Source organism: Pogoniulus pusillus, chromosome 10 (assembly GCF_015220805.1).
Source record: "Pogoniulus pusillus isolate bPogPus1 chromosome 10, bPogPus1.pri, whole genome shotgun sequence".
Classification (NCBI taxonomy): domain Eukaryota; kingdom Metazoa; phylum Chordata; class Aves; order Piciformes; family Lybiidae; genus Pogoniulus; species Pogoniulus pusillus.
In genome coordinates, this window is record NC_087273.1 from 36190050 (window position 1) to 36203945 (window position 13896).

The 13896-nt window shown below is 46.4% G+C and overlaps 1 protein-coding gene across 2 annotated transcripts; it reads left to right on the plus strand.

Moving 5' to 3' along the window:
• The first annotated feature begins 220 nt into the window (after positions 1–220).
• On the plus strand, positions 221–13356 carry CIDEA (cell death inducing DFFA like effector a). Of its 2 annotated transcripts, none has more exons than XM_064150232.1 (5): positions 221–350; positions 4934–5090; positions 5260–5406; positions 8145–8326; positions 12788–13356. In XM_064150232.1, the coding sequence occupies exons 1-5, from the start codon at positions 313–315 to the stop codon at positions 12918–12920; spliced, it is 657 nt and encodes a 218-aa protein (XP_064006302.1). In that variant the 5' UTR covers positions 221–312; the 3' UTR covers positions 12921–13356. The 2 variants fall into 2 exon arrangements, with proteins under 2 accessions (XP_064006302.1, XP_064006304.1); XM_064150234.1 differs by lacking the exon at positions 12788–13356 and adding an exon at positions 9940–10016.
• Positions 13357–13896: the final 540 nt, after the last annotated feature.

Consider the following 13896-nt stretch of genomic DNA (forward strand, 5'->3'; position numbering starts at 1 on the left):
GCTCTAGCTCCCTTCCCGGGCAAATCGAGAGGCAAAAGGCACCTGAAGGACTCTTTCTCTCTCCATGCACTGTTACTGCGCTCCTGCCGGACCGGCGTTACCCCTCGCTGAGGTCTGAAGCTGCTAGGAGCCGGCTATCCCAGCAGCTCACCCACTTTTCCCCCAGCCCGGATTCCGCGGCCACCGCGGGGAAAGGGGCAGGGGCAGGGGCAGGGCCGCGCTCGGAGGGGCCGCCCCGCCGCGGGGAGGGGCTCCGCCGCCGCCGCCGCTTCATCGCTGCGGCCGCGGCTGTCCCTTCGGCTGCGCCCGGGCATGGAGATGGCGAGGGACTACGTGGGCTCGCTGGTGCGGTGAGTGCGGGGACACCCACCTCCTACACCCCTCTCACGGCGGCCGCCAGCCTCCCGCGGTGATCCTCAGCATAGGAGAGACTGCGACCTGTTGGAGTGGGTCCACGGGAGGCCACAAATGACACGAGGGCTGGACCCCGTCCGCTGCCAGGGCAGGCTGCGGGAGTTGGGGTTGTTCAGCCTGGAGAAGGCTATAGGGAGACTTATGACTGCCTTTCAGTACTTAACGGGGTCTGTAAGAAAGATGGGGAGGGACCTTAGGGAATGTAGTGGCAAGACAAGGGGCGATGGTTTTAAACTAAAAGAGGAAAGATCCAAATTAGATAGAAGGAAGAAACTGATTGCCTTGAAGTTGGACAAACCCTGGTCCAGGTTGCCCAGATAGGTGGTAGATACCCCGTCCATGGAAACGTTCCAGGTCAGATTGGAGAGGGCTCTGAGCAACCTGCTCTGTTTGAAGATGTCCCTGCTTGATGCAGGGGTGTTGAACAAGATGACTTTGAAAAGGTTCCTTCAAACGCAAATCATTTTATGATCCTGGCAGGCTGGCTACTGGCAGCTCCTGGAGGATGCCTGTGAAGAGCCAAGCCTGAATAGCTCTATTTGCCAGCTCCGGCTCTTCAGGAGCAAAATACACTTTCCAGGCGTTGTGTGAGGGCTAGTCGCAGCGGGTGTAGGGAGAAGAAGCTTGAATGTGATGGATGTGAGAAGGAAGCAGGCGTGCTGTCACAGCACTTTGAGCAGCGCACTAAGTTCTGAGGGAGGTGCAAGCAGGAGCTTTGCATTTCTCACTCCTTTCTGAGGAGTAATGGCTGGGACGCGTTCACCGCTTAGTGTTAGTGAGGCTACTGTCGTGTGTGTAAAGAGTTCGTGTGTCAGGCGTGGAGCCTCAGCGTGAGGAGCTGCCGTGCTCCTTGACAACATGACCGTGACTCCTGGACTCTGCTCGCATTTCAGGCGTGCTAACCGCATCCCTACAGGTGTAATAGCTCTGTGCACCACTCAGAAATGCAGCTACTTCTGGATGCGGTTCTGATATCTCTGCAGCTCCTATTTTAGCAGGGAACGCAAATCTCTTATCTGATCGATCTCGGTCTCCTGACTAATTGCTGACTTGGTGTTTGGTTGGGTTTTTTTTTTGGCGTTGCCGTTACTGCCATTGTCGCTTGTCTGTGAGCTCTGACCTAAAATCAAACCATGCCATATTCTGAAGCCACTTGTGTTGTGCAATGTTGGTTTTTCTGAGTGAGACTGAAAACTATTGCACCATGTTCTTAGACAAACATTTGAGACATACTGCAAACAAAGATAGAATGAAATATGCGTACAGGGCTCAGGGCAGGCTTTTAAATCTCATGTTCTCCCACCAGCCTTGACACTACAGTGAATGCCTGGGGCAGTATCTGCAGGTCCCTCTCTAGCAGAGTGCAGTTATACAAAACAAACAAACTGAACAAAAGCTAGAGTCTGAAGATCATTCAGTCACCTTTTCATGTTTCCCACTGATACAAGATCCCTGTCTCCTTTAGGAAAGATCTAGGACTTGATCTTTTTAACTGTAAGGAATAATAAAGCAATAGTAGAATTTTCTGTAAGTAACATGTCACTCAACTTTCAAATAAAGCTGACTGCTCCTTTGTATGTTCCCTTCCTCTCTACTGATTGTTTCCTGACCTAGCCTGATCAGCTTTATAGTAGGAAGTTATTTTTGGTAACTCAAATCTAGTAGGGGAATTCCCTGCATCAGGTTTGTCTGGTTTCTGAGGATAGCTGCAGCAAAAATAGATCCTTGTAGGAGCCTTGTTTGTAGGCTGGCCTGTTTGAATCTGTGGCCTTTGTTTCAGGAGAAACAAAGACAACCCAAGTTTTCAGCAAATGCAACTAGAAATGGGAAAGTCCATACTTAGTCTTATCTGGCTTTTTATAATCACCCTGCCCTTTGTTTCCTAGTACTTATTACCTGGAGGCCAAACTCACTGCTGCTAAGCAGGCATAGTTTAAAGGTGATATTGACTGCTTGTACTGCAGCGTGAGTGTCATGTTGTTTAACTCCCTGGATTCCTGTTCAGTGACTGCCTTGGGGGGACCTAATGAAACTCATAGCTTATTAATCTTTTGGGGGGGTATCTCTAAGTTTTTTACATCTGCCAGAACTAGGCAGTAGTAGGAGGTGATTGTTCTCAAATCCTGAAGAAATTTCTGCTCAGAGCTGCAAAATGTGGCTTGAATGGCTGGCTATGCAAAGAGTGGAGGTGAACTCTTGTAGCTCACATCCTGTGAGCTGTGTCCCCAAAAGTCTTCCCTCTCTATCATGTAGTATGTTTTGGCTTTTTTTCCCTGATGCTTTGTCTTTTGTGAGTGACAGCCTGGCTTAAGTAGTGGGAAAGAAATCTCTTCAACAGGACTGGTATTTTGAGTCCTTGCAAAAGGAAGATCTTGGCAGTGCACACCACTCATACATACCATTCCAGTAACTATTCTACGTGCCAGTGTTCACGTGCATGAGGTGGAACAGGATGTAACTAGCTCTGAAAGTGTCTCTTGAACCCTGCATGTTGTGCTTCCTGACATCAGGGCGCCCTAAGGAGTCACCAGCCCAGAGGCGGAGAAGCAGGCTTCCTATCTGAGGAAAAAACTTAAGCGATTTAGAATGGGAAGTGCCCACAGCCCAGTGGGGTGATCAATTTAGTGAAGAGATGGGCAAACACCCTATCCTGGCATGCTTCCCTTCCATGGAGCTTCAATGCCTTCGACAGTGCCACTCTGTCACCTTGTTCTCCCTGGTCTCAACACTTCTCCAGGAGGAAAGTGCATACTAGCTCTCTAATCTGAAACAGTGCCTATCTCCTGAAAACCATACTGACTGCTCATTCTCACCAGCTTTGCTATAGGAAGAATGAGATTTCTTCCAGCCATGTATGTATATATATGAACTGATGAAAACCAGGGACCTAGTGTTTAAACAGCACTATCAATAAAGCATTAGTTTGAGAGAGGATACCAGTGCTGAACATGCTCTCTTCTGAGGAAGGTGAACTTTGGTGCACAGAAGAAAAACACTAGCCCAAAGCCCTATAGAGGAGCAGTTCTGAGTAAGAACAGAAAATATATTCATGGATGAAAATAACCAGTGACAAAAATTACTGTATATTAATCCCAAAAATATGCTTAAAGATCAGATGTGTCACTGGAGCAACATTAGTTGAGTAACTTTATACCATTGCTCTAGGTATTCCTGCACTCACTCTGGCTGCACAGAGAGACTGCCAGTTCACTCCTCCCCTTGCTGTGCAAGTGTTTGAGAACAGGTTTTCCTATGCAAAACTCACCTCTTGACACCTGTGTAGGAGAACAAAACAGGGCTGCATCCTTTTTCCACTCCTGTGCAATGCAGTATTAACGAGCAAAAGTTGCACAGGGGGTTAAGTCCAGGAGTGTGAGAGACACAGTACAGTCTCCCCTTAAAAGAGCCATCCTTTCCAGGGGTCATGCAGAGGGTGATGTTTGGCAAGCTGGCTGTTGAATTAACCAACATAACTTGGCAGCAAAAAGCTCTCACTGGGTGTAGATAGAAGCAGGTCTGTGGGAGTTGGCAGTTACCAGTGTTATGCACTCAGTTTACCTAAGAGAACCTAAGCAGTCACTATTAGACCTTGTGTGTTATCTCAATGGCTGTTTTATCTTGCAGTTAAAGAGAACGATCAAAGTGGCCAAGTGCAATAAGAGCTGCTGCCCTTCCAATTTGGTGTTAAAACATGCTAAGAGTGACCTCGACATCAGCTGAGCTACAGGTGGCTCACATCTGCTTGAAATGTTTTTTCTTTTGTTCTGGAACTGCTTTCAAATGTTGCTGGCAAGACAAAGTTCAAAGACCTATCTGTAGGACTTTGTACTTTTTAGTTTGAAAGCAAGCTCCATGAGTCTAACGTGCCCTGTGGTTAGTGGGTTGAGAGAGGTTCTACTCCCTCTATTCTGCCCTGGTGAGGCTGCATTTGGAATATTGTGTCCAGTTCTGGGCTACTCCATTGAAGCAGGACCTCAGGGAACTGCTTGAGATATTCCAGTGCAGAGCCACAAAGATGGTGAAAGGAGTGGAACATCTCCCTTATGAGAAATGGATGAGGAAGCTGAGGCTCTAGCTTGGAGAAGAGGAGACTGAGAGGTGGCCTCATTCATGTTTATGAATGTGTGAGGAGAATGGAGCCAGGCTCTGCTCAGAGATGCCCAATGGTAGGACAAGGGACAATGGGTGCAAGCTGGAATACAGGAGGTTCCACAGAAACCACACTGAGAGGGTGACAGAGCACTGTAACAAACTGCCCAGAGAGAGGTTGTGGAGTCTCCTCTGGAGACATTCAAAACCTGCCTGGACATGTTCCTGTGTGAACTACTCTAGGTGATCCTGCCCTGGCAAAGGTGTTGGACTAGATGATCATCCAAGGTCCCTTCCAACCCCTAATGTTCTGTGATTCTGTAATTACTTGTATAATGTGCCTATGTCACTGAGCTCCACAGTCCTCCTCCTGCTCACAGGACTTGGCATGACCATTTTTATAACTGTGCTGAATTTTTATTTGTCTTAGATCTTTGGTCTCCATGGGAACATCTATGGGAGCAGTAACCAAACAGACCCTGTTCCCTCCTCTCATGCCTGCAGGGCGACCTTTCCGTGTGTCAAATGCCTCCCGAAGCTGCCGGAAAGGAATTGTTGCAAGCAGTCTGCAAGAGCTGATCAGCAAGGTATAGCAAACTCTGGCTGAAAATGAAGTACAGTGTCTCAGGAGGGCAACCCACAGACTACTGTTCTTCTGAAAGTCGTTTCTAGGGACGTTCAGGAGAATGTCAGATAAAAAGCCTTGATATGATGCCCCCACTTCTGAACGCTGACATCTACTGGCTTACTTTCCAGACTTTAGATGCCTTCCTTATATCTGCCGGGATAGTTACTTTGGTGTTGGAGGAAGATGGCACAGTTGTGGACACAGAAGAGTTCTTCAAGTCCCTGGATGATAATACACACTTCATGGTTTTAGAAAAAGGAGAGAAATGGACACAGGTAAGCATTGACTGCCTCTCACTTAAATAGAAGTGGATGGAAGAATATCTGTGGCTGCTAAAATTGTTGGGAAGAGGGAAGACAAGGAAGAAAACTGCTGTAAAGTAGGCAAGGTATCAGCTCCTTGTTGAGCCTTCCTGGATGACAAATCAATTTAATTTGGATTTTGTCCCTTCCTTGGGCATAGAACCATTGGCAAAGATCTGACAGGAATTGAAACATGACAACTGAAAAGAATGACAGGAGAATTTCTCTGCTTCTGGAAAGCCTCAGAAATAACTTTGTCTTCAGCCTTTTTGTGACAAAGAAAATTAGGACTTCAACTGCATGAAGTTAAAAATACAATGCCTTTAAAGGTTGCCTTTTAGAGGGGAAAAAATACCCAAATTAAGCAAGGTAAACCAAGTTTTGCCTTGTGAACTCAGTAATAGTTTAGTGAATGTTAGAAAAATGCCTGTGTTTAATCTTTCAAATGGCTAAAAGTTGTCATCAAAACCTAATCTTAGTCTACATACTTCATGGTATTTTAAGAACTATTAGGATGGGCTAGGTTTAGCCTTCTAATCACATTAACTCAGGATTCCAGTGTGTGGGTTGGAGTGTGGGGGAGTAGTCTTCTATATGTTAATTAGAATCAGACTAATTATCTTTCCAACACATGGATGTTATTGGAGAACTAGTAGCAGTTTCTGTTACCACATGCAGAGCTAACTGAGGAGGAGCTGTAAGCAGACCTACTGCCATTTTTCTGTTCACACGTAAGTGCCTCAACTGTGTCCCCATTTAATCAGTCTCCTGTTGCAGTATGGGCAGTCTGTGGGTTTTTCTCCCCAAGACACTTCACTGGTTCATTAACCTGCTGCACCTGGGCCATGAGCTCCAAGAGCAGATAAGAAGTTGCATCCAGAGTGTCACTCTACCTTGCTCCATTCCCTGCTACCCTATGTCCTGTCTGGCACTGCAGCGGAACAAGTTTAGATGCTGCTGTTTTTCAGAATGACAACAGAAGGACTGTCACAGCTTCACAAATCACCTGGAGCACAGCACAAGCTCTGTCATGCTACATCCAAATATTCTGGGTGTTAATGCAGCAGGGAGGAGACACCCTTCCAAGCATACCAACTACTTGTATGTGTCCAGACTGCTGTTGACAGGGGCCCCGGCTGCTCCAGCTCAGAGGCTGTCGAAGTAAAGCAGGCATAAAATTGCTGGCTAATGATATCTCCTGTTTGACTCGGGCTGACTTATGACACTGACTGAGTGCAGGAAGGCCCAGCCTTGCACAACTTCAGTGCTTCATGATGCCTTGAGCAGGATGTGCTGAGCTGGGTATCCGCTAGAGGGCTCTGGAAATCTGGGTCGTGTCTGCTGTTTTCTGCTTGTTTCGTGAGGGGTTGTGTTTGGTTTTTACCTTGAAGCAAGCGATCCTGCGAGCATCACAGTCAGCCCTGAAGCAGACAAGGGCTGCTTTCCATACAGAAGGCTGTGTTTAAGGTGAAAGATGACTTCCCCTGTTGTTCCTCCTTTGCTTTTTAACTCGATATTGATATCATCCTGGGCTGCGTCCAAAGCAGCGTGGGCAGCAGGTCAAGGGAGGGTTTTCTGCCCTTCTGCTCCACTGTGGTGAGACCCTGCCTGCAGTGCTGAGTCCAACTCTGGTGTCCTCAGCACAGAAAAGACTTGAAGCTATCGGAGTAAGCTTAGAGGAAGCCACAAAAGCGATGAGGACTGAGACACCTCTGCTGTGAGGACAGCCTGAGAGAGTTGAGGTTGTTCATCCTGGAGAGGAGCAGGCTCTGGGGAGATCTTCTTGTGGCCTTTCAGTACTTAAAGGGGCCTATAAGAAAGATGGGCATGACTTTTTGTCAGGGCCTGTTGTAACTGGACAAGGGGTAGTGGTTTTAAACTGAAAGAGAGAAGATTTAAACTAGATACAAGAGAGACTTTTAGTTTTTTTTCATGCTGAGGATGGTGAAACACTGGCCCAGGTTGCCCAGAGGTGGTAGATGTCCTATTGCTGGAAATATTCTAGGTCAGGTTGGACAGGGTTCTGAGCCACCTGGTCTAGCTGATGAGATCCCTGTCAGACTGCAGGGCAGTCAGACTAGGACCTTTAAAGGTCCCTTCCAAATATTCTGTGATTAAACCCTAGGACTAATCTGTAGTGGTTCCCTCCCCATGTCACTTGTTTGGTAGAGAGAAAGGTGTCATGAGGCAGGATTTGAAGTGAGGACCTGGCTTCCACATCTGACACCTTTGCAGCTGTCTTTAAGAGTGCTCATCAGTTTTGTGTTCCTTCCTATTAGGAAGGGCCTAATGTTGTCCTGGTTATCTGGTGGCCTGTTTCAGTGTGGACTAACTGTTTTGCCTGGAACATACCAGAATAATTAAATGACAGGAACACTGTCCAGTGGCATTACCTGTGGCTTCAGTGTACTCTGAAGAAGCAGCTGTGTTACAGGCAAGAAATATTCAGGAGGTGTTGTGTCACAGTAGAACTTCTGTGTCTGACTGGAACAGCTTCAGAAACGTAGTCAGGACTTGGAACAAAATTCCATAAGCTACAGGCCTGTTTTACCCTGTGCAGTGCTTATAATTCTAGTTGAAAAATGATTGAGAGGTAGCCTCAAGCCTGGAATAAGCAAGGTGCTTCTGAAGAGGTTCACTGTTAACAAGTGTCTCACTTTTAGCTCCCTGGCTCATGATACAAACTGTCTCCCTCCCTCTTTTCAAACTAGACAAGAAATCGAGTTGCCACTGTGAAACGCAAGAAGAAAATGGGAGTAGCCAACATCACTTTTGATCTGTACAAGCTGAACCCCAAGGATTTTATTGGCTGCTTAAACATCAAGGCAACCTTCTATGAGATCTACTCTATCTCTTATGACATCAAATGTATGGGAGCAAAGAGCGTGCTGCGGTAAGTCTGTTTGCACTGCAGGCCAGGTCTGTGTGTTAAGGCCAAATTGTGGTTGCTTCTTGGTTCTGTGCAGCAAGTGTGTTTGTAAACTTAGTATTTTTATTAATGGTGGCCAATATGATGAATCTTCCTTTGTAAGGTGGACAGCTGGCTTGTGAAAATTTCCTATAGCCTTTTTTATGGTGGAATCTGAAGTTCTCCCTCAAGGCAAAAATCTTCCCAGCAGGAGTGTATGTAAAGTCTCTTTGTTCTCCTGAGAGAGTTTTCCTACATTTCTCTGACTTGCTGGATAAATGCAGGAGGATGAGGAAGATGCATCAGACTCTTTGAAGGGAGATTTCAAGGGGATGATAATCTAATGGGAGAGGTCTTAGTGGTCGGTTGAGAGAGGGGATTCTGCCCCTGTACTCAGCTCTGCTGAGAACCCACTGCAGTGCCGGGTCCACACCTGGAGTCCTCAGTACAACAAGGACATGAATCTGTTCAAATGGGTTCAGAGGAAGCCACAAAAATGATCAGAAGTCTGAAACCTGCTATGATGACAGGCTGAGAGAGTTGAGGTTGTTCAGCCTGGAGAAAAGGCTTTGGAGAGACCTTCTTGTGGCTTTCTACTACCTAAAGGGGGCCCATAAGAAAGATGGAGACCGACTTTTTAGCACAGCCTGTTGCAACAGAATGAGAGGTGATGGTTTTAAACTAAAAAGGGAGATTTAGACTACATAGAAGGAAGAAATTGTTAACACTGAGGATGATGAAACCCTGGCCCAGGTTTCCCAGAGAGGTGGTAGGTGCCCCATCCCTGGAAGCATTCCAGATCAGGTTGGATGGGGCTCTGAGCAACCTGATCTAGTTGAAGATGTCCCTGCTCACTGCAGGGGGGTTGGACTGGATTACGTTTAAAGGTCCCTTCCAACCCAAAGCATTCTATGGTAAAGCTTGCTGAGACTTTGCAATGCACATCTACCAAATGCAGCACCTGAGCTACACAGAGGTAGAGGAAAATGGAGAAGATATGACACTGTCTGCTCTCTTAATATCAACTTGGTATCTATAGTAAGACTCTGATGGTAGTATTTTTAAGGCAGGTGATTTCTAAGCAAAGTGAAGGAGCCTGACAAGGACCACTGCCTCCTGCAGGACTAATCTCTGTGTGTTGTGAGTTTAGGAGAGCTGGTGTTTGGGAAATGCTCCCTTACATGGGGCAAAATAATACCTGTCCTGACCACTGCTTTCAACAGAGTGCTGAAAGTGTGTGCCTTGTCAAAACCAGCTGTGTGAAGGAAACTTCTAGCTCGGATACCTTCACAGAGGTGCCACACTTGGACAGCTGTTTAAGCTGCAGCCCTGAATTCCTCCACCTGACCTTTCAAAATCTGGTTGAAACACAATGATGTAGTGCTGCTGCATTTTATGACTTGAGGAGCATAGCTCCTCTGTGCAGCACAGACAGGGGCCTATATCATAAGTGAGGTTTTCCATCTCTCTCAGCAAAGTGTAGTCTTTACTTTGAAGTCTTCAAATAATCCTTCATCTCATAATACAGATACTGTGCATTGTAATGCTAATCTTGTTCCCTGTCTTGCAGTCTGACTGACCTCTCCCACTCTACTTAGGTGGTCCTTGGCTTAATCTTTCAGGCCACAGCTGGCATGGCTGCAGATGAGACTCCTCTCTGGTCATGCTGCAGTGATTATCCAGCTCTGTGCTACATCCACCTGTAGCACTAGCTTCATTAGGAGTTCTTCAAAGCAAAAATTTACCCTGGAACAGCTGCACTCCTCCAGCTCCTATGTATGTCAAGTCTCTTGAGCCAGAACAAAGTCTGATTTCTGCCTGTCTGCTGTGGAGATGAGGATTAGCACTGGAAATTGCACTGCTAAGGAGAGTTTGAAGGGACAGTTGTGTCTCCTTGCCAACACAGGGCAGCTGGTGGGGGAAAAAAATGGTGCTGGCAAACAGCTGAAGTAGCTGTGGAGTTCTTCTGGAAGCACTGTTATGTTACAGAGTTGAGCTGTAAGGGAAGTGCAGTGTCAGGGCAGGAAAAGAGTGCTAGTGAAGGACAGAGGTGATGGAAGAGTTAACCTTGGGTTCTCCTGAACACAGCAATGAGATGGCCTGTCTCAACTTGCTGCTGAAATTGGAGACAGAAGATGTTAGGTTCTTGGTGTAGTCCCTCTGCTAGTGAATTTCCAAATGCTAACTCTGATGCCCTCTCCCCATGCCCACCTGCAGAGTGTGAAGGGTATGGGCTTTAAAATGCAGCAGTTGTTCATCCACGGGAGGGGCTCGAAGCCTGCCAGGTCTGATTAGTGCATTTCCCCTGCAGGGTCCAACTGAGGGATCAAATGTCTAGTTCAACACATAACTTGCTCCATGGCTTAAGAGACAACTGCTCTTGCGAGCAAGTGACACAGTGCAGCTGCTCACAAGCCTGGTACCAGGTGCAGCTTTCTTTGCAAGTGTAAAGCTCCTTGGCCTGTGCCATCCAGTGAGGAAAGGACGTGCTGAAAAGGCATATTTGTGGGAGGCATGAATAAGGGGACAGTGTTTTGAAAGGCTTCCCAGGCTCAAAGTACAGGGCTTCCTACTTCTTCAATGCACTGGATTTTGACTGCAAACCTTCTTCTCTGTCACACTGGAGAAAAAAGGAGGGGAAATTGTAGTAAGAAGACTTTGCCTCCTCTGCTGGAGCTCAGAGCAGAAGTGGATAGCAGCAGAGGGTTCACAGCTGCATGTTTTGTCAGGAAGGAACTCAGAAAACCTTCCTCCTTTTTTTTGCAGAAGAGGAAGGCTGCTCTGGTTTCTGCATCTTCATAAACTGATCCCTTTTCAGATTTGGAATAGTTCCAGTTCTTATGTACCACTTCCCCCATGCCTCAGCTTCACTCTGGTGAAGGCCTACTGAACTTGTATGGGGTGGAGCTTGAATATAGCCCTTAGTACTGATGTGCCTGCTGTTTGGTGGAGAATGGAAGGATGACACAGCTGTCACTAAGTTGAAAAAGGACCATTCAGATGTGATGATCTCTATTGCCCTGTGATCCTGTGGTGACCCACAGCTTGTATTTTAGACCTCTAATGCTTACCTGATCTTTGTTTATGGATTTGTTTGACCTGGACAGGTTGGGGAGTTGGGCAAAGAGGAACTTAATGAAGTTCAACAAGAGTGAGTTGTGCAGACGGGGAGGAATAACCCCACACAGAAGTACAGGTTAGGGCTTGTCCTGTAGGAAAGCAGCTCTGCTAAGAAGGACCTGGGCATCCTGGTGGACAACAAGTTCACCATGAGCCAACAATGTGCTCTTGTGGCCAAGACAACCAATGATCTCTTGGAGTGCATTAAAAAGAGTGTGACCAACAGGTCTCAGAAGGTTCTCCTTCCCCTTTGCTCTGTCCTAGTAAGGCAACCTATGGAGTACTGTGTCCAGTTCTGGACTTCCCAGTTCAAGAGGGACAGGGAACTACTGGTGAGAGTGCCGCAGAGGCTATGAAGATGCTGAGGGGACTGAAACATCTTCTATTATGATAAAAAGCTTAAAGACCTGGGGCTGTTTAGCCTGGAGAAAACGGAGAAAGGATCTTATCAGTGCTGATCAATACCTAAAGGCTGGGGCCAGGCTCATTTCAGTGGTGCCCAACAGCAGGACAATGGGCAAAAGACACAAACTGGAACACACAAAGTTCCATATGAACATGAGAAACATCTTACTTTCTGTGATGGTGCCAAAACACTGGAGCAGGCTGCTCAGAGGGATTGAGGAATCTCCTTCTCTGAAGAGATTCCAAATGCACCTTGTGATCCTGAGCAACCTGCTGTGGGCTTTATCAGGAAGCTTGGACTAGATGTTCCTCAGAGGTCCCTTCCAACCCCTGCCATTCTGTGATTCTGTAACATGTGCTGATTTTCACTTTATAGTTAGTATATGTATTTGAATGCTGATGCTTTTAAAATCTTTTAAACCCATGAGTTTGAACTGAGAATTCTGAAGACTGCAGCTTGGACAGAATTAACCTGCCTTGCTTCACTTGTTTTGCTGCTGGGCATTCACTGTCATGTGATTACACATCAGGTTTGTCCTGTAGCTTGGAGATGCCCATGGTGTAGTGTTGGTGGATGGCCTAAAGGTGAGGTGCAAGGTGGATCCATGCTGCAGAAATGTTGGTGGGCTCCCAGGTAAAGCTGTCTTCAGTGATGCCTTTGTGGGAGGACTGTAAATGTCTAACAGGATGACAGCCTTGTTAAATGTGTTTTCTGGTTCTGCTACCATGTCCATAGTTTTCTGTTAATGGCCACAGAGCTATTTTTCCCTAAGGAAGGTATGAAACTGGCAAGCTTCTAAGAAGTGAGAGAGTTTTTAGATCTGCCTCATGTTAAAGGTGGTGTGGGTGGGGAAAACAGAGTAATGTCATCTTTTTTGTATTAAAGAAATGGCTTTTCTTCTACAAATTCTTTTCTCCTAGGAAGGTGCTTCAGCTGATGTCCCATGCAGCACAAATAACTGGACAGTTTCTCCTCTACACTGGGACCTATATGTTGCAGTTGATGGGTGAATATGATGAAGATGGCACCTGTGCAAGATCAAGGCAGGAGTAGCAAGCACAGCTGCACTTCTGATCTTGGATCCTTTTACTCAGAGACATTCTCTTGCCCAGTGTTGATTGTAATGATGTTACAGGAAGGAGATGTACACTCACATGAGCTAACATTTTTCTCCATTTGGGGATGCTTTGTATGCCTTAGTCATAAAATAAGGGTTTGGTGGTCACAGGCCCAGCAAAAAGATGGGTACCTAATGCCTGAGAATTTGGCAAAAGGAGAGAGGGTAAGGCTTTGCCCCAGCAACTCCAGATGGAGAATCAGTATGCTTGGAAACCTGCACGCTTTGTAACCAGTGGAATATTTCTTGCACTGATTCAAACCTAAGTTGTTCTTATTTTCATGGCTGTCTGCTTGCCTTCTGAGTAGATTGGACTGTAAGGTGGGGCCACAGAGGGGCCATAGTTTTTGGGTTTAATCCTTAACAGCTCTGGTATTGGTGCCCAATTGGCATTGAGGTACAAAAGGGTGAAGAGTACTTACTCCAGCTAGCAATGGAACTAAGCATTACAACTGAGTAATGGTCCAGTGGCTGACTACTCTCGCGAAGACTAATTGGAGGAAGTACAGCTGCTAAGCAACAGCTTAAGTTTTTGGCATACTTCCCTTAAAACAAGCTAAAGCATTTCATTGTATCTCTTTATATTTTCTTTCAAAGCTACAGAAAATTCTGGCTAGTAGAGCTTGTATCAGTTGAAGAGGAACTCGGTGTATTTGTTTAGATCTGGTGCCCATTCTGCCTAAGTGTTCTGCCATAGCTTCATGAATATGGCTTACAAGCAAGCTGCTGAAACTTCCTTCAGGGGTTAAAGCATCACTACTGTAGCTTTTACTGTTCAGTTACAAGATCTCACTACACCCCAAACAGGGTTTGAGTGACACATAGGAGATGCTGGATTTTGATGCCCTTGTGTTTGGGGGAGCAGAGCAGGACAGCAGTCTAGTATAGCATCCTTATGCTCTGAAATGGGAA